Source organism: Asterias amurensis, chromosome 14 (assembly GCF_032118995.1).
Source record: "Asterias amurensis chromosome 14, ASM3211899v1".
Taxonomy (NCBI): Eukaryota; Metazoa; Echinodermata; class Asteroidea; order Forcipulatida; family Asteriidae; genus Asterias; species Asterias amurensis.
The window spans coordinates 1,757,400-1,777,042 of NC_092661.1; the positions used below are offsets into that span (position 1 = coordinate 1,757,400).

At 39.9% G+C, this 19,643-nt stretch overlaps 1 protein-coding gene across 1 annotated transcript in view; it reads left to right on the forward strand.

Moving 5' to 3' along the window:
* Positions 1-19,643, forward strand: part of LOC139947344 (coiled-coil domain-containing protein 174-like) — a 33,003-nt gene that overhangs the window by 10,360 nt on the left and 3,000 nt on the right. Inside the window, 8 exon segments of the mRNA XM_071945242.1 lie at positions 3,096-3,259; positions 6,615-6,709; positions 8,565-8,835; positions 10,040-10,134; positions 10,729-10,822; positions 13,998-14,274; positions 16,044-16,206; positions 17,576-17,751. Coding sequence (XP_071801343.1) covers positions 3,096-3,259; positions 6,615-6,709; positions 8,565-8,835; positions 10,040-10,134; positions 10,729-10,734 — 631 coding nt within the window. The 3' untranslated portion in view covers positions 10,735-10,822; positions 13,998-14,274; positions 16,044-16,206; positions 17,576-17,751.

The following is a 19,643-nucleotide window of genomic DNA, read 5'->3' on the forward strand; positions in this document are numbered from 1 at the left end:
TGCCCTGTCAACCCTCTAGACCAATGGTAAGGAAGTCATCCAGGGAGGGGGAGGGGGAAAACAGGAGGCAGCAAGGGGCGGGGCTGGAGTATGAGATGGGGGCAACGGATGTACCCGGCCCTGTCGACCCTCGAGACCAATGGTAAGGAAGTCATCCAGGGAGGGGGAGGGGGAAAACAGGAGGCAGCAAGGGCAGGGCTGGAGTATGAGACGGGGGCCACGGATGTACCTGGCCCTGTCAGCTCTCTAGACCAATGGTAAGGAAGTCATCCAGGGAGGGGAGGGGGAAAACAGGAGGCAGCAAGGGCGGGGCTGGAGTATGAGATGGGGGCCACGGATGTACCTGACCCTGTCAGCCCTCTAGACCAATGGTGAGGAAACCATTCGAGGGGAAAATTGTGTTTTCAGGAAAAGCTGCGAGTTAAAAATCCCATCTCATTTGCTGCTTATTTTTGCTTTGTATAGAAAATGTTTAGGTGCTTTGTCCACTTAAAGGCAGTATTAGTACTTTCGGCAATCCTCACTTGGTGTATCTCTACATAAGTACATATTTTTAACCATGTTTTTAAGACCAATGTCAAATCCGTCCACGTTTAGTGTTTAGTGTGGATGGTGACAGCACATTTGTCTACATTGGGTAATTAAATTGTCAAAGACAAGTATTCTCACTTGGTGTATCCCAACATATGAATCAATTACAAATCTGTGAAACTTTTAAAACAATCGAAGTAGCGAGAGAGTATTAAAAGAAAAAACACCCTTGTTGCCCAAATTTGTGTGCTTTTAGAAGCCTGAGAAAGGCTTCAGGCCTAAATGTCTTTAATTACTTGGGTGAAAAGTTGCCCCTTTCTCAAAAACTATGTTACTTCAAAGGGAGCTGTTTCTCGCAATGTTTTACTATCAACAGCTCTCCATTGCTAGTTATTAAGTAATTGTTCATGCTAACAATTGCTTTGAGTAATTACCATGGTGTTCAGTGGATTTTAAAGTCATACGTTCCTTGTTTTTTCTTCTTCTTTGACAGTTGAACATTCGAGGTTGGAAATATTTGTTTTAAAAACTTTGTGACACGTGGAAGCCAGCCGGTCATAAACACTGGTCATTATCAACCATTCATAAATACCCCAGACAGTTTCTCTACTCCTATTGGTGGAGAGTGCGTCACGTGGGGGTGTTTAAACGGTTGATAAAGACACAGCTGAAACTGTTTAAGACCGGCTGGCTTCCGCGTGTCGGGCGCGCGCGCGCAAGATTATCACACGGAATGCAATTCATAGCTATACAGCGTGTAATATATGTAAGCGCGCGCGCGTAATCTATTTATAAGCGTGCGCGCGTACACACAACCCACGCGCATCAAACAGATTCTTCACAAAGTTTTTGAAAAAAATATTTCAAACCTCGAACTTTCAATTGTCAAAGTGTCTATAATTGTATTTTGTTTAACGTTTTTTAACAAAAGGGCATTTATGAATGGGAATAAAAGAGTAGTGACTCGTTCTTAAACGTCCGTTTAAAACCTTGCAGGGTCGTTGCCGTGCGATAAAGTGCAGACAACATTCAAATTTACAAAGTTTTTTTACAGAATTAAGAAAAATGGGATTAACAATAAAACAGGCACAAACTTTACATAAATACACAAAAATTAAAAGAAAAAAATAATTAAAAACCAGAACCACGCCATAAAAAACCCCAAAGAGTATAAAAAATAAGAAAACATGGCAAAGGCATACAAAAAAAAAACAGACAAAAAGTTTAAAATTTGCCAAGCAGCCCCCAAAATTATTTCAACGTTCTAGCTAGAGTAATGAGGGTAGCGTGGATTTACTGGAGCGCTCAGTTTTACATTTAGGTATTTGAAAGCTAGTAGTTGAGGCTGCTCTGAGATGGATGTTAGTGGTGTTAGATCTGGCAAGAGGTAGTAAGTGACAAAGTTTTTGAGAACAACGAAGATTATTACCAAACTTAAGCAACAGATTATGGCGTCTAGATTCTAAAGTGGGAATATTAAGACTAGACAGAGCATGTGAGTAGGTAATATATACATAGCCTAAAATAATACGACTGGCTCAATTCTGCACACGCTCTAAAGAGATATTTTGCTCCTTGCTTATTGAAGTGTGCCATACTTGGCAGGCATACTCAAGAACTGGTCTTATGTAACAAATGTAAAGAAAGATGTTTTAAAAGTAGAATATAATGATCCACACAAGTATCACTCGAAAAACCTCGTCGACAAACACGGTCGGCCATTTTTGGGAGTCAAATAAGTCAAATTTTTTACTACCATAAATGTCCGACCCTGTTAGTTCGCAAAGTAAAAGAAAAACCACGCAATTTCGAGGCAAATTTGTGTGGATCATTGTAATCTACTTTTAAAACATCTTTCTAGCCATACGCATTTTATAACAAACGGTTATAAACGCTTTTCAAAGACCAACTCGACCGATCCAAGGCAACATGTTCCTTTAACTTGACCTGTCTTTGTTTGCATAACTTAAGGAGAAGGAAGACAAATAGAAATCTACGAAGCAAGAATCACTTCCAGATTTTCTCTCTAGTGATAATAATATCTGTTGGCATGTGGCCTTAAAGGATTTGGGTACTTTTTGCATCAAACATAAAAGACAATGTTCACAGATTTACATCAAACTGACACTGTTTGAAGCTAATGACAGTAGCAAGCTTCCCTTAAAATACTACTTACTGAGGTGCTATAGTTTTTGAGAAATTAGTAAAACAATGTCATGAAAAAACGTTTTTTGCATTCTAAAATAATTTTCGTCTCATGATCACTGAGACGAAAATTATTTTCATGACATTGTGTTACTCATTTCTCAAAAACTACAGCACCTCAGCAGGTAATATTTTCAGGGAAGCTTTCTACTATCGTTATCTTCAAACTGTGTAAGTTTGGTGTAAATCTGTAGACATTGTGTTTTTTGTCCAACAAAAAGTACACAGACCCTTTAAAGGATTGAGAAAGAGGAGACTGTTAAATCAGCCATGATGGGAAGAATACTGCCCTCTTGTGGCGGATGGGGATGAGATAATAAGCTTCACTTTAATACCTGTTTTTGTTTTGCATATCTTAGGGAGAAGGATGACAGAGAGAAATCTATGATGCAAGAATCACTGCCAGATCTTGTCTCTAGTGACATGCATCGGGAGATGATGAGGAAGAAATGGGAGGCTGAGGAGGAGGAGATGAGGAGCCGAGGTCCTGGTCCTCTTCACTACCAGAACCTCAAGTTTGATGGTAAGGTGTACGATGAAGTAGACCATACAGTATTTTTTCTTTATTCAATTTAAAGACACTGGACACTGTTGGTAATTGTTAAAGACCAGTCTTCTCACTTGGTGTGTCTCAACATATATGCATAAAATACAAACCTGTGAAAATTTGAGCTCAATAGGTCGTCGAAGTTGCCAGATAAGAATGAAAGAAAAAACACCTTTTTCGCACAAGTTGTGTGCTTTCAGATGTTTGATTTCCAAACCTCAAACTCTAAATCTTAGGTCTCAAATTGAAATTTCTCGAAAACTATGTAACTTCAGAGGGAGCCGTTTCTCACAATGTTTTATACTATCAACCTCTCCCCATTTCTCTTTACCAAGTGAGGTTTTATGCTAACAATTATTTTGAGTAATTATCAATAGTGTCCACTGCCTTTAAATGACCCAGGCGGCCCTCATGCCTTCCTTTTGTTACGCAACACCAGGCAGTTTCTCTGACTCCACTCACACCTGTGTACTCACTGCATGCACTCCCTCTCTCATTTATATTTTTAGGACTCACTCCGGGATGAGGCAGTAGTTTAAAGCCATTGGACCCTTTCGGTACAGATAAAAAAATTAAAGTTCACAGATTTTCAAATAACTTACAGGGTTTACAGAAGATAGTGGTGAAAGACTTCTCTTGAAATATTATTCCATGAAATGCTTTACTTTTTGACTTGAGAAAACAGTAAAACAATATCAATTCTCGATAACGAGAATAACGGATTTATTTTTAAACACATGTCATGACATGGCGAAATGTCATGACATGGCGAAAATGTGCGGATATGAGGGTGGGTTTTCCCGTTATTTTCTCCAGACTCCGATGACCGATTGAGCCTAAATTTTCACAGGGTTTGTTATTTGATATAGAAGTTGTGATACACGAAGTGTGAGCCTTGGACAATACTGTTTTCCAAAAGAGTCCAATGGCTTTAACCATCACCAGAATGTGTGTATAATGATTGCCACCTAGCGACTCTTATCTGTTAGAGAGGACAATTCAATTCAGCACTTACATTATTTTATCTGGACTCTTGGTGCTGTGGTGTACTGTTTGGCAGAGAATCGGGCAAGTCGGTCTATGGTTTTCCTTTACACTAACACAATCGGCCATTTTGTGGAGTCAAGAGTTTCGTGTTTGTTCACGACGTACATGTATAAGGAAAACCGCAATTTCAAGGCATATTTGTGTGGATTTCTTTAAACTACTTTTAAAACATCTTTCTAACCTAACATATTTCTTAAAAAACGGTTTTAAACACTTTTCATAGACCAACTCGTCCGATCCAAGGCAACGTGTACCTTTTAGTGTTAAAGAAAGAGAAACAATTTGTGTATTTTGTTTTCCATCTTAAAGACTCTGGACACTATTGGCAATTGTCAAAGACCAGTCTTCTCACTTGGTGTATCTCAACATATGCATAAAACAACAAACATGTGTAAATTTTAACTCAATAGGTCATCGAAGTTGCCAGCTATAATAATGAAAGAAAAAATGCTTTTGGCGCATAAGTTGTGTGCTTTCAGATGCTTGATTTCGCGACCTCAAATTCTAAATCTAGGTCTCGAAATCAAATTCGTGGAAAATTACTTCTTTCTCAAAAACTACGTTACTTCAGAGGGAGCCGTTTCTCGCAATGTTTTATACTATCAACCTCTACCCATTACTCTTTTACCAAGTAAGGTTTTATGCTAATAATTATTTTGAGTAAGTCTCAAGGGTTGGGAACGGTAGGAATATTCCAATTTGACAAAGACCACTCCATTGGGCGTCTGCCCGTATTCACTCATGTAGGATTCCTTTCTTACTTTAGCATAATGATTCAGTCTAGATAGTAGATCGTTCTTGTGGTTTAAAGCCATTGGACACTTCCGGTAAATTTATATATAAAATAACAAACCTTTGAAAATTTAGGCTCAATCGGTCATCGGAGTCGGGAGAAAATAACGGGGAAACCCACCCTTGTTTCCGCACGTTTAGCCGTGTCATGACATGTGTTTACAGTAAATCCGTAATTCTCGCTATCGAGAATTGATAATTGTTTTAAACAGCTACCTGAGCGGAATGTTTTCAACGGAAATGGTATTTTAACTTGTTTATAATGGACTTGTTCACCATTTTACTGTAATTTTGATATGTGTACACTTCTGAATTTCTCGTAATTATCGATTCAAAAATTAGGCCCCAACCTAAAGTTTTTGAAAAACTACAAACACTTCTGCCGTTGAGAGCGCGCGTCAAAGGACAATGCGGCTGACGTCATCTCTGGGAGCTTGCTTTGTTATGCCTCCCCACTGCAACAAAGCGGCTTTACAAATTTGGAGCTCCCAGAGATGACGTTTTGAGAGTGATTACGTAACAGGGCTTTTCGCAAATCTCTCAGAAAAGCGCTAGATAAGGGCATTCAAAATGATTGTTTTTTTACACAATTGAAATCTTGTTATAGTCACATGACTCGATTTCCCTATTCTTTGAAAACATTTTAAGTGAATTTCAGGAAAGTTTACGACTTGACATTTTCATTCAAGCAGGTCTTTAATGTTTTCATGGAATAATATTTCAAGAGAAGTCTTTCTCCATTACCTTGTTTAAGCCCTGTAAGTTATTTTTAAATCTGTGAACTTTTATTTTGTTTTCTGTTCCGAAAGTGTATAATGGCTTTAATGGGTTGCGATCATGTGCCCACGGGAATGAATTTTGGAACACACAAAGATTTGCTGTGATTTTTTGTACTGCCCGGGTTTCCCAAGATAATTTTAAACAAAATGTTTCTGCAAATTCTGAAAAGTGTTACCATAGGTAAGCTCAATAAATTTTTGAGACAGTGAACAAAAGCCACATTTTCTCAATAGATAAAAATAAGTCTAGGTACATTTTTTGAGAACAGTCAATCTCTCTACTGGGTTAAAAATCATTGTTTCATTATGACAAAACAAATTAAAAAATACTAACTTGTTCTGCAAAGTGATCACTGATGAAAGGCAGTGGACACTACTGGTAATTGTTTATAGTGTAAAACATCAAAAAAAATTGTGAGAAACGGCTCCCTCTGAAGTAAAGTAGTTTTCGAAAAATTATTTTTCCATGAATTTGATTTCGAGACCTCATAATTAGATTTTGAGATCTCAAAATCAAGCATCTGAAAGCACCCAACTTTGTGTGACAAGGGTGTTTTCTGTCATTATCTCGCAACTTCGATGACCAATTGAGCTCAAATTTTACCATGTTTGTTATTTCATGCATATGTTGAGATACACCAAGTGAGAAGACTGGTCTTTGACAAATACCAAAAGTGTCCAGAGTCTTTAATGCCAGTTTTGTTTCTGTTCAGAGGTGAGAGAGATGGGTGTCGGCTACTTTGACTTCTCAAAGGATGAGGGAGAGAGAAAGAGTCAGATGGAGATGTTGAGTCATCTTAGAGACAAGGTAAGAAGATAACATGATTTTTGGGGTTGTTCTAAAAACCCCTCGACCCCCGCACTGCTAAAAATAGTTTTCTTGAAACAAGAAAAACATCTTATTTTGAGAAAATCTTCTTGTGTCACTCCCTAGAAAATATTTTCTAGGGAGTGATACAAGAATAATTTTCTTAAAATAAGATGTTTTTCTTGTTTCAAGAATACCATTTTTAGCAGTGCGCGACCCCCACGACCCACGACCCACTACCCTCCGACGCCCGCCCCGTGTTCGAAGAATGTCCCAATTCCGAATTCATAAAATGTCGCTTTACGGCCGAGTAAGAATTAAGTCCCCGATTTAGAATTCACAGTGTGTGATCCGTGACGCAACTTCCTTCCACGACTAGGCTTGACTTCAAGTCTGAGACTGCGATTATATTTATCTGCATCAGCCACACAGAATTGGGAGTATTTACTCTCCGCTTCCGCACGACAAGTGCACACCGATTGGGGACCCCAAACACGTCCGTGTGGCCATTCTGGCGGTCGGGTCTACAACCTTGAGCTCCGCTTAGAGCAACTAGTAGTACCATAGTACACAGGACGGGAGCGATCGGCCGGAAATGGGTCCGCCTGATCATCACGTAATGAGTTGGCCGTAATCGTACTGGGGCGGTAAACACAGGTTTCCAGTTGGGATAATAATCTCGGATCGGCCAAGAGATACACGTGGAAATGCTGCGGTTTTTATCTGTACATCGTAATTGCCACAGGCCCGATCTCGGCAGCCAATCACGCGAAGTTTGCTTCGTGCATACTACGTGTCTCGTACGATGTGTTGTTGTGATCTGCGAGGCATGGTAGTCAATGTCAGCATACAAAATTGTGTGCGTGATTGGCTGAGGTTGTGAACTGTGGCAATTTCGGTGTACAGAAAAAAAGATTGCACAAAAGTCGATGGTCGAGGGGGTCGTGGATCGAGGGGGTTTTAGAACAACCCTGATTTTTGTGTCGATTAAAGACCAGGGGCCAATTTCATAGAGCTGCTTAAGCAAAAAAATTGCTTAAGCACGAAAATAGCTCGCTTATTTTACACATGTTACTGGCCAAAATGTCATGCCATATACATTGCTTGTGACTGGTATTTAGCTGTTGTTTACTTAGCATAAAAATTGAGTGGAGTCTTGGCCGGTAATCTGATTTTACTAAGCAAGGATTTTTTTGTTTAAGCAAAATTTTGTGCTTAAGCAGCTCTATGAAATTGGGCCCAGCATTCTCACTTGGTTTATACACACCCACGTGACGGGCTCTCCACCAATAGGAATAGCAAAACTGTCTGAGGTATTTATGAATCTCTTTTTGAGTAGAGTTGGTTCTGAGAAGAACCGTTGGTTGACAACTCAAAACTACTACTCTCAGTGAGATTTACACAAGCCTCCCCTCATGGAATAAAAATTGTGATGCGATCTAAACCCATCACAAGGTGATGAAAGTATTCATTTTTGAGTTAATGTATATACATGAAATTCAAGGGGACACTCTACTCTTTTTAAAACTGTTTTATTTTTAGTCATAGAATGTCCACAACCCAAGTTACGCTCTAATGAAGTTCGTATCTACCTCTACCTCCATGGTAGGACCAAGGGTGGATTTCACAAAGAGTTAAGACTTGTCTTATCTCGAGTTAGGACGAGTTACTCGTCAGTTTGTAATATCTTCTAGGATTATAGTCCTAAGTTAGGAATAGTCCTAACCCTTTGTGAAATTGACCCAGTTGGCCTTGGTTTGAGAAATCAAGCTTTAAAGTTCCAAATGCACATTGATACAGACGTTTTTCAAGAATACAGTTGGAATATCGTTTTGTGGGATCAATTCTTCTTCAGACGCTTGGTCAGAGAAACAAGAGTGAACAGCTCAAAGCGAAACACAAAGCGGCCCTGAAGGCCCGACTGGATAAAGTGAAGCAGCGTAAGAGAGCTAAGGGGGAGATAGTTGAGGAAGAGGGCGATAAGGACCATCAGGAGGAGGAGGAAGATGCGAGGATGAAGGAGGAAGCAGAGTCAGCGAGACGGAGACAGAAGGAGGAGGATGAGAAGAGATTAGCAGAGAGGCTGAGCAAGACTGCGCCGGCGAGACCTTGGGATATCGGAAAAGGTAGGGTACCCTTCTTCATCTTCTTGTTCTTTTTTTAGGGCGTGTGTGTCGTTTTCTTGATGCGGAAGGCTCTAGCAAAGTATTAGACTCAAAGTACATTAAAGCCATGTTCCCATTGGACTTTTCCTTCAGCTGTCACGTGGAAATTTACTGTGACTGGCCTTTGAGTAATTCTACAGTGCGTTCCCACCTAGACTTATATTCCGCAGCGTTTGCATAGCGTTTTACAGCGTGGTCGCGGTAGTTTTACAGCGAGGAGCTGTTCCCATTGGACTTTCTACAGTGCGTTCCCACCTAGACTTATATACTGCAACGTTTAGGAAGGAATATTTCAAACGGTAGAAATATTCCAATTTTACAAATACCATTCCATTGGGCGCCTGCCCGATTCACTCATGTAGGATTCCTTTCTTACTTGAGCATAATGATTCAGTCTAGTCAGTAGATCATTCTTGTGGTTTAAAGGGTCTATGTTATAACTTTGTAGGACAAAAACACAATGTCCACAGATTTACACTAAACTTACACAGTTTGAAGATAATGATAGTAGAAAGCTTCCATGAAAATATTACATGCTAAAGTGCTGTAGTTTTGGGGAAATGTGTAAAACAATGTCACGAAAATAGTTTATGTCTCATGAGACGAAAATTAATTGAATCATTTACAAACGTATTTTCATGACATTTTTTTACTCATTTCTCAAAAACTACTGCACCTCAGTAAGTAATATTTGAAGGGATAAGCTTTCCACTACCATTATCTTCAAACCCTGTAAGTTTAATGTAAATCTATGGACATTTTGAAAAGGTACCCAAATCCTTTAATGGGTTGCGATCATGTGCCAACGGGAATGTAATTTAAGACCACACAAGATTTGCTGTGATTTGTTGTACTGCCCTGGTTTCCCAAGATAATTTTAAACAAAAAGTGTTTCTGCAAATTCTGAAAAATATTACCATAGGTAAGCTCAATAAATTTTTGAGACAGTGAACAAAAGTCACATTTTCTCAATAGATAAAAATAAGTCTAGGTACATTTTTTGAGAACAGTCGATCTCTCTACTGGGTTAAAAGTCATTGTTTCATTATGACAACTATATTAAAATAGTGCAAAGTGATCACAGAAAAATTCAAACACATTTTTCTAAAGAGTGATAACCTTTTTTTGTGTGTTCATTTTCCATCTTAATGTTGTATTTGTTCAGAGGTGAGAGAGATGGGCGCCGGCTACTTTGACTTCTCAAAGGATGAGGGAGAGAGACAGAGTCAGATGGAGATGTTGAGTCATCTTAGAGACGAGGTAATAAGATGAAGTGATTTTTGTGTCGCTAAAAGTAAGAGCTCATTTACAGTAAGTCGATCAAGTTTTGTTTTTGACTTGTAAGATAGTAAACTATATCAGTACACAATACCTTTATTTACTCATTCAAAAGTTAGTATGGAGATTTGCATGGTGTAAGTGGGGGTACATTTCTATGGGAAATAGTTGAGGTGATGTTTTCTCTGCAACCTTACTGGTTGTTCTGCAAAGTGATCACTGAAAGGTGGTTGAAGGCAGTGGACACGTTTGGTAATTGTTGATAGTATAAAACATTGTGAGAAACGGCTCCCTCTGAAGTAACGTAGTTTTCGAGAATTTTTTTTTCCATGACTTTGATTTCGAGACCTCATAATTAGATTTTGAGGTCTCAAAATCAAGCATCTGAAAGCAACCAACTTTGTGTGACAAGGGTGTTTTCTGTCATTATCTCGCAACTTCGATGACCAATTGAGCTCAAATTTTAACATGTTTGTTATTTCATGCATATGTTGAGATACACCAAGTGAGAAGACTGTTCTTTGACAAATACCAAAAGTGTCCAGAGTCTTTAATGCCAGTTTTGTTTCTGTTCAGAGGTGAGAGAGATGGGTGTCGGCTACTTTGACTTCTAACGGATAAGAGAGAGAGACAGAGTCAGATGGAGATGTTGAGTCGTCTTAGAGATGAGGTAAGAAGATAACATAATTTTTGTGTCGATTAAAGACCAGCATTCTGACTTGGTGTATCCCAACATTTGCATTACAATAACAAACCTGTGAAAATTTGGGCTCAGTTGGTCATCGAAGTTACAAGAAAATAATGAAAGAAAAAACACTCTTGTTGCACAACTTTGTGTGCTTTCGGTTGCATAAAAAAAGCTTCTGCTAAAGACTTTTATTTTTTGAGTGGGAAATTACCTCTTTCTCAAAAACTACGTTACTTCAGAGGAAAATTATGGGAAAACAGTTGAAGAGATGTTTTTTCTGCAACCCTACTGGTTTGTACAGTACCTTGTAGTTTAGCACTTGGATAAGCGTAGCCTGAACATCTGACGCCACACTTCGTGGCTCGCAAATAACGCCAGAGAGACCGGCATCAAAAACTGGCGTGTGTTTTGACTTTTGTACTCATTAATTTCACATAGAGATACGCAGTCAAATTCTATTGCGGACTTGACAGTAGTGTACTGTTTGGGCGTAATGGGTGCTAGTTTATCCAATATCATTTTTGTATCCAATGGAATCACTGGGTCTAGCGGCAGGGACCTGTCTTTATCCTTTGGATAAAGACGGGCCCAGTCTAGGATAGGCATCACAACACACAGCCCTCAACCCACAACTCACATAATAATAATAATAATAACCCGTTTTTATATATCGCTTCTCACACCCGGAGGGCGTCCCAAAGTGCTTCACATTATTACCCCTGGTCACTGGGCCTTAATTCATTCCTCAAACCATCTCAGCTCCCTGGTGGAGTATGCAGCCTGTGCAACATCAATATGCGCTACTCGGCTAAATCAATCACAAGAACCATCTCTGCCCTCACAGGTACCCATTTACCCCTGGGTGGAGAGAAGCAATTTTAGTTAAGTGTCTTGCTCAGGGACACAAGTGTCACGGCCGGGATTCGAACCCACACTTTGCTGAACAGAAGCACCAGAGCTTGGGTTCGGTGCTCTTATCCGCTCGGCCTCGACACCCATATTATCAGAACCCATAACCCACCTCGACGACCAATGACCTACAGCAACAAAATACCAAAGTACAACTCACAACCAACACCTCAGAACCCACAACCCTTCTCTTGCAACTTCGATGACCAATTGAGTCCAAACGTTCACAGGTTTGTTATTTTATGCATATTTTGGGATACACCAAGTGAGAAGACTGGTCTTTAATTACCAATCGTGTCCAGTACCAAGGTTAGTTTTGCGGTAGCACCATGTGTAAATCTCTTTTTGTCATGTTTGTGTAGAGTTGGTTCTGAGAAGAACCTATGGTGATCAACTCAACGCTTGTCAACCACCTGGGCCCAATTTCATAGAGCTGCTAAGCACAAACATTTGCTAAGCATGAAATTTCTTCCTTGATAAAAACAAGATTACCATCAAAATTTCCTCGTGATTTTCAGGATAAGCAAACAACAGCTAAATACCAGTAACAAGCAATATGCAACAAATGGAAATTTGGTTTGTAATCCTGTTTTTATCAAGGAAGAAATTTCATGCTTAGCAAATTTTTGTGCTTAGCAGCTCTATGAAATTGGGCCCAGTTCTTTTCAAAACTACAACTCTCAGAGAGATTTACACAAGCCTCCCCTCATGGAATAAATGTGATGCGATCATGTGGTGCAATCAGGGGAAAACCTAGCCCTATATAGGACTCTTCTGTACACAGATACTGAGTCCTAACTATTAAGGCCCGTTTCTGGGGCGGAAAATTTTCAAAGCTTCATAACTCAAATCTTAACTGCAACAAGCCACTAATTTCAACAGATTCACATTCCATGGCGGCATACATTTTTCTGCGGTGGGTTTTGGTCCTCAAATATTCCTCACAAATCCGTCATTTTCGTGAAATAATGCAGCTTCCAATGTTAAAAAATTCCTGTGTTGATTGTTTTCTCACAGTGTTGTCTGCTGCCGTGCGTACGCGTATACATTCGCGTGCAAGACGCAAGATGCAAGACGCATGAATTGTTGGTCACCGTATGATTGACTGCACAGCAATATTTAACACGCAAACATAACACAAGATTTGCGCATCTTGCGTCTTGCGTACACACAACAGACTGTGAGAGTACGAACAAAAATGGGAATTCCTTAACGTTGGGAGCTGCATTATTTCATGAAAATGACGTATTTGTGAAGAATATATGTCGATCAAAACCCACCACAGAAAAATGTATGCCGCCATAGAATGTGAAACTGTTGAAATTAGTGGCTTGTTGGAGGTAAGATTTGGGTTATGAAGCTTTGAAAATTTTCCGCCCCAGAAATGTACCCTGATATTCAGGACGTCACTGTAGTACAATACGAAAGTGTAAGACCACCAGGGCTAGGGAAAACCCATCACACGGTGATGAAAGTATTTATTTCTGAGTTAATTTATATACATGAAATTCAAGGGGACACTCTGCTCTTTTCAAAGCTGTTTTATTTGTAGTCAAAGGATTTCCACAACTCAAGTTACTCTCTAATGAAGTTCGTAAGACCAAGGGTGGATTTTACAAAGAGTTAAGACTTGACTTTATCTCAAGTTAGGACGAGTTACTCATCAGTTTTTAATGTCTTCAAGTAGGACTAGTCCTTAGTTAGGAATAGTCCTAACCCTTTATGAAGTTGACCCCAGTTGGCCTTGGGTTTTTTTTAAATAAGGGAATCAATCAATTCAACACACTTTGATTCCCATTCATAAATACCTTTTCGGTCAAAAACATCATCACTTTTTGGTCAAAAAGTAAAATTGTTAAATGATTTCTTTCAACACAACAGCTGTGAAATGGTAAAGCCCTCCGCCGCCCTCGGGTAAACAACTCCTTATGAGGGAATGCTGTGTGCGTCGCGCGTATCGCGTGATGTGGCACAACTGTTTCAGCCTTTGCTCTCGACCAATAGGAATGAAGAAACTGTCTTATAAGAACACGGCAAGGTCGCGTGTCGTGCCCATGAATTAACACTTTTTACCGGTCATAAACAAAGGTTTATACACACCCATGTGACGCGCTCTCCACCAATAGGAATAGCGAAACTGTCTGAGGTATTTATGAAGCAAGCTTTAAAGTTCCAAATGCACATTGATACAGATGTTTTTCAAGAATACAGTTGGTATATCGTTTTGTGCGATCATTTCTTTTTTCAGACGCTTGATCAGAGGATCAAGAGCGAACAGCTGAAAGCGAAACGCAAAGCGGCCCTGAAGGCCCGACTGGATAAAGTTAAAGTGAAGCAGCGTAAGCGAGCCAAGGGGGAGATAGTCGAGGAGGAGGGCGATAAGGACCATCAGGAGGAGGAGGAAGATGCGAGGATAAAAGAGGAGGCGGAGTCAGCGAGACGGAGACAGAAGGAGGAGGATGGGAAGAGATTAGCAGAGAGGCTGAGCAAGACGGCGCCGGCGAGACCTTGGGATATCGGAAAAGGTAGGGTACTCTTTTTCATCTTCTTGTTCTTTTTTTAGGGCGTGTGTGTCGTTTTCTTGACGCAGAAGGCTCTAGCAAAGTATTAGACTCAAAGTACATTAAAGCCATGTTCCCATTGAAGTTTTCCTTCAGCTGTCACTTGGAAATTTACTGTGACTGGCTTTTGAATAATTCTACAGTGCGTTCCCACCTAGACTTATATTCCGCAACGTTTGCAAAGCGTTTTACAGCGTGGTTGCGGTAGGTTTACAATGATGGATGAACAAAGGATGCTTTCGAAAGTTCTTTGCTTGGTCTCAATGTCTTGGTCTTGTTCTCGATTTCAGTGGGGAGGTCTTGGACTTGATCTCAAGCTAGGAGGGAAGGTCTTGTTCTTTGTCTCGATGTTGGAGGGGAAGTCTCTTTGACTTGGTCTCGAAGTCTTGATGTCAGAAGGAAGACTCTTAACCGGTTGTGCACAAGAGTCGGAAGGTGCAAAGCGAACTTGGTGAAGTTGGGTTACGATGCAGGTTCCGACACCTGTGAATGCGGGGAGCGGCAGACCATGGATTATCTCCTTATCTGCCCCCTACTGCCATCAGCAACTACTACTGATGACCAGGGGCCAATTTCATTGAGCTGCTTAAGCACAATATTTTGCTTTAAAAGCAAAAAAATCACTGCTTAAAAAAATCAGATTACCGGCCAATACTCCACTCAATTGTTATGCTAAGTAAACAACAGCTAAATACCAGTCACAAGCAATGCATACGGTATGAAATTTTGGCCAGTAACATGTGTAAAATAAGCGAGCTATTTTCGTGCTTAAGCAAATCTTTTGCTTAAGCAGCTCTATGAAATTGGCCCCTGGCTGAGGCCACCGACACTGCCCTTTAGTGTGCCAACTACTGGAGGGATAGCATTTGAGTAGCATGGACACGAGAAGAAGAAGAGGGAAGATCTTGGCCTTGGTTTCGATCTTGGAGGTTAGGTTTTGTTCTTGGTCTCACAGAGATGGTATCTGTCTTTGTATCAATCTTGGAGAGGAGTTCTTTGTCTCAATTTTCTTGTGATTTGCACTGCAGTGGGATGAGTATTCGTGGGCTCAACAATTCATCTAGCCTGCTCTAGTCATCATCAGCACTCACACCACCCTTTAAAGGCAGTGGACACTATTGGTAATTGTCAAAGACTAGCCTTCACAGAGTTGGTGTATCTCAACATATGCATAAAATAACAAACCTGTGAAAATTTGAGCTCAATCGGTCATCGAACTTGCGAGATAATAATGAAAGAAAAAAACACCCTTTACACACAAAGTTGTGTGCGTTAAGATGGTTGATTTCGAGACCTCAAATTCTAATCTGAGGTCTCGAAATCAAATTCGTGGAAAATTACGTCTTTCTCTAAAACTATGGCACTTCAGAGGGAGCTGTTTCTCACAATGTTTTATACCATATCAACCTCTCCCCATTACTCGTCACCAAGTAAGGTTTTATGCCAATAATTATTTTGAGTAACTACCAATAGTGTCCACTGCCTTTAACTTGCCTGTTTTTATGTTTGCATAACTTAGGGAGAAGTAAGACAAATATAAAGCTATGAAGCAAGAATCACCTCCAGATTTTCTCTCTAGTGATAATAATTTCTGTTGGCATGTGGCCTTAAAAGATTGAGAAAGAGGAGACTGTTAAATCAGTCATGATGGGAAGAATACTGCCCTCAGGTGGCGGATAGGGATGAGATAATAAGCTTCACTTTAATACCTGTTTTTGTTTTGCATATCTTAGGGAGAAGGACGACAGAGAGAGATCTATGAAGCAGAGTCACTGCCAGATCTTGTCTCTAGTGACATGCATCGGGAGATGATGAGGAAGAAATGGGAGGCTGAGGAGGAGGAGATGAGGAGCCGAGGTCCTGGTCCTCTTCACTACCAGAACCTCAAGTTTGATGGTAAGGTGTACGATGTAGTAGACCAGACAGTATTTTTTCTTTATTTAATTTAAAGACACTGGACACTGTTGGTAATTGTTAAAGACCAGTCTTCTCACTTTGTGTATCTCAACATATGGATAAAATAACAAACCTGTGAAAATTTGCGCTCAACAGGTCGTCGAAGTTGCCAGATAAGAATGAAAGAAAAAACGCCTTTGTCGCATAAGTTGTGTGCTTTCAGATGTTTGATTTCGAAACCTCAAATTCTAAATCTTAGGTCTTGAAATGAAATTTCTCAAAACTACGTTACTTCAATGGGAGCCGTTTCTCAAAAAAATGGTTTATAAAGGTTGATAGTTATCAACCTTTACCCATTTCTCTTTACCAAGTGAGGTTTTATGCTAACAATTATTTTGAGTAATTATCAATAGTGTCCACTGCCTTCGAATGCCCCAGGCGGCCCTCATGCCTTCCTTTTGTTACGCAACACCAGGCAGTTTCTCGGACTCCACTCACACCTGTGTACTCACTGCATGCACTCCCTCTCTCATTTATATTTTTAGAACTCGCTCCTGGATGAGGCAGAAGTTTAAAGCCATTGGACCCTTTCAGTACAGATAAAAAAATTAAAGTTCACAGATTTTCAAATAACTTCCAGGGTTTACAGAATGTAGTTGTGAAAGACTTCTCTTGAAATATTATTCCATGAAATGCTTTACTTTTTGACTTGAGAAAACAGTAAACCAGTATCAATTCTTGATAACGAGAATAACGGATTTATTTTTAAACATATGTCATGGCATGGGGAAAACGCGCGGATATGAGGGTGGGTTTTCCCGTTATTTTCTCCAGATTTCGATGACTGATTGAGCCTAAATTGTCACAGGGTTTGTTATTTGATATAGAAGTTGTGATACACGGAGTGTTGGCCTTGGGCAATACTGTTTACCAAAAGGATCCAATGGCTTTAAAGGCAGTGGACACTATTGGTAATTACTCAAAATAATAATTGACATAAAACCTTTTTTGGTGACGAGTAATAGGGAGCGGTTGATGGTATAAATCATTGTGAGAAACGACTCCCTCTGAAGAGCCATAGTTTTTGAGAATGAAGTAATTTTCCACGAATTTGATTTCAAGACCTCAGATTTAGAACTTGAGGTTCTTGCCTGCGCGTATATAGGCCAGTGCGCCCTCTAGTTCTTATATATAACTCTATGGTTGTCAGTATTGCCATAGTGATTTTTATACTAATTATGATTACAAAGCCCTCTCTCCTTTAACAGGTTTTGCTCCTTAAAGACATCTATTTTTCTACATCCTTGACTGATGGAAGCACAAAAAGCTTTTCCAAAATCATAAAAACTTTCTCTTTCCTTTCACACAGAGCTCTTGGTTCTGATACGGGGGGATCAGTCCGCCACCCAGCATCGTACAGTGGAGTCGTTGGTTTTAAACCTACCTATGGACTCTGCTCGAGGCATGGCCTCATCCCTCTAGTCAATTCCCTGGACGTACCTGGAATATTCGCCAAGTCTGTTGATGATGTGGCTACAGTATTAGGTATGGAATCAATCACATGAAGAAATACATATTTTTGTACTTTTACCATTTAAGGAGTTTGTAACACAAATCACAATGTGTCTTTCTTTATAATAAACATGACAAAAAGATGACCCCACCTTTAATGGAAAATGATGATCATTCAACTCTATTGTTTTAAATCTGTTTGAACAGGTGCTATTGCTGGCCATGATCCCCTAGACTCGACAACAGTCACCGACACTTTTGAGCCGTTTGAACTTGATGAAGAAATATCACTGGACGGACTACACATCGGCATCCCTAAGGTAATTAAATTTTTGAGAAATCTTTCAGCCCTAGAAAACTGTGTTCACCAACTGAGCTGTCTCTCTATTTAACAAATTCTTAGCAAGAGGGTTAGTATTAATAAGGGAATCAATTGGTGAAGAGGTTTTCAACTAGTGGTTTAAACCCAAGGAGGCCTGGTTCTTGATAATTTTACCGAGGCAAAGTCGAGGTAAATTATCAAGAACCAGGCCCGGCAGGTTTAAACCACGTGTTGAAAACCACTTCACCACACATTGATTCCCATTCATATACAATTGTCAAAAACCATTAAAACTTTTTGGTCAAAAAGTAAAAGAAATGCAAAAATTTGAATTGTTCAATGATTTCTTTCAACACAACACCCTTCCAGCTTTGAAATGGTAAGGCCCATGGGTAAACAACTCTTTATAAGGGAATGCTGTGCGCGTCGCGCGTATCGCGTGATGTGGCACAACTGTCTCGGCCAATGCTCTCCACCGATAGGAATGAAGAAACTGTCTTATTAGCATAGGTGCAAGCTCGAGTGTCACGCCCATGTTTCAACACTCTTTACTGATCACAAACAAAGGTTTATGCACACCCACGTGACGCACTCTGCACCAATAGGAATAGGAACTGTCTGATGTATTTATGAATTTTGATTTGTACCCATATACATTGATGTGTGTTAGCACTCTGTACTTGCCCAAGTCTGTGAAAAAACCCACACAGGCATTATTACTGGGGTGGGATTCAAACCAACGACCTTAACAATCCTAGAGCAGGGTCTTACTAACTAGACCACCGAGATTGCCCGGTAGCTAGAGGCAGCTAAAGCAAACATTGGTATTTTTTATCCCTGGTGCAAATTAAAGAGCCAATAAAGGATGGTCTCAATATGTTACATTTGTAACTATTACCTTTTTATGGCCAAATAGACATTGTCAGAATTTAACCTCATGGAGACATGTGTATATAGTATTTCCCTCCTCAGCAGCTGTGAGCTTAGTAATAGTTTGCTGACCTCATGAATAATTCATCAGTAGGCAGGGCCAGTAGGTGGTTTTTCTGTGTCTTTGTTATGTGTAAATGCTTTGCTTTATTTGGGTCTGCAGTGGTAAGTACCCCCCCAGAAATTCCTTAGGGCATTATGATCCGTTCGCAGATACCGGTAAATAACCATTTTACTCTCAAAATTTGCATTTAATAATAAATAACTCGAGTCAAAAATGCACCAGGCCACACGGCTTTTTCAGCTGAGAGTCAAAAACGGCTTATCAATTATAATGACCCTCGAGCTTTGGCATTTCCACACAAAATAGCCGCCACTGATGTTGCGATTCCTTTGTCGCGCAGGCTTGTTTGACCCCATGTTTTTCAGAAATTTTGTAGCGTTCTGGAGAAAAACCCATTTTTACCATGGTTAACGTGAGGTAAGAGACTCGTTATATTTGTTATGTTTCCTGGATGGACTGCAGCTGTTAGAAAACTGTAGTATCTGTATATTTGAGATCATCCTTTATTGGCTGTTTAAACATTGATTACATACATGTAAGAGGATTAAAAGTTGGGTCATGTGTTTTGAGAGGCTGAAATTTTGCATACATGTACTCTAAAACTTGGGT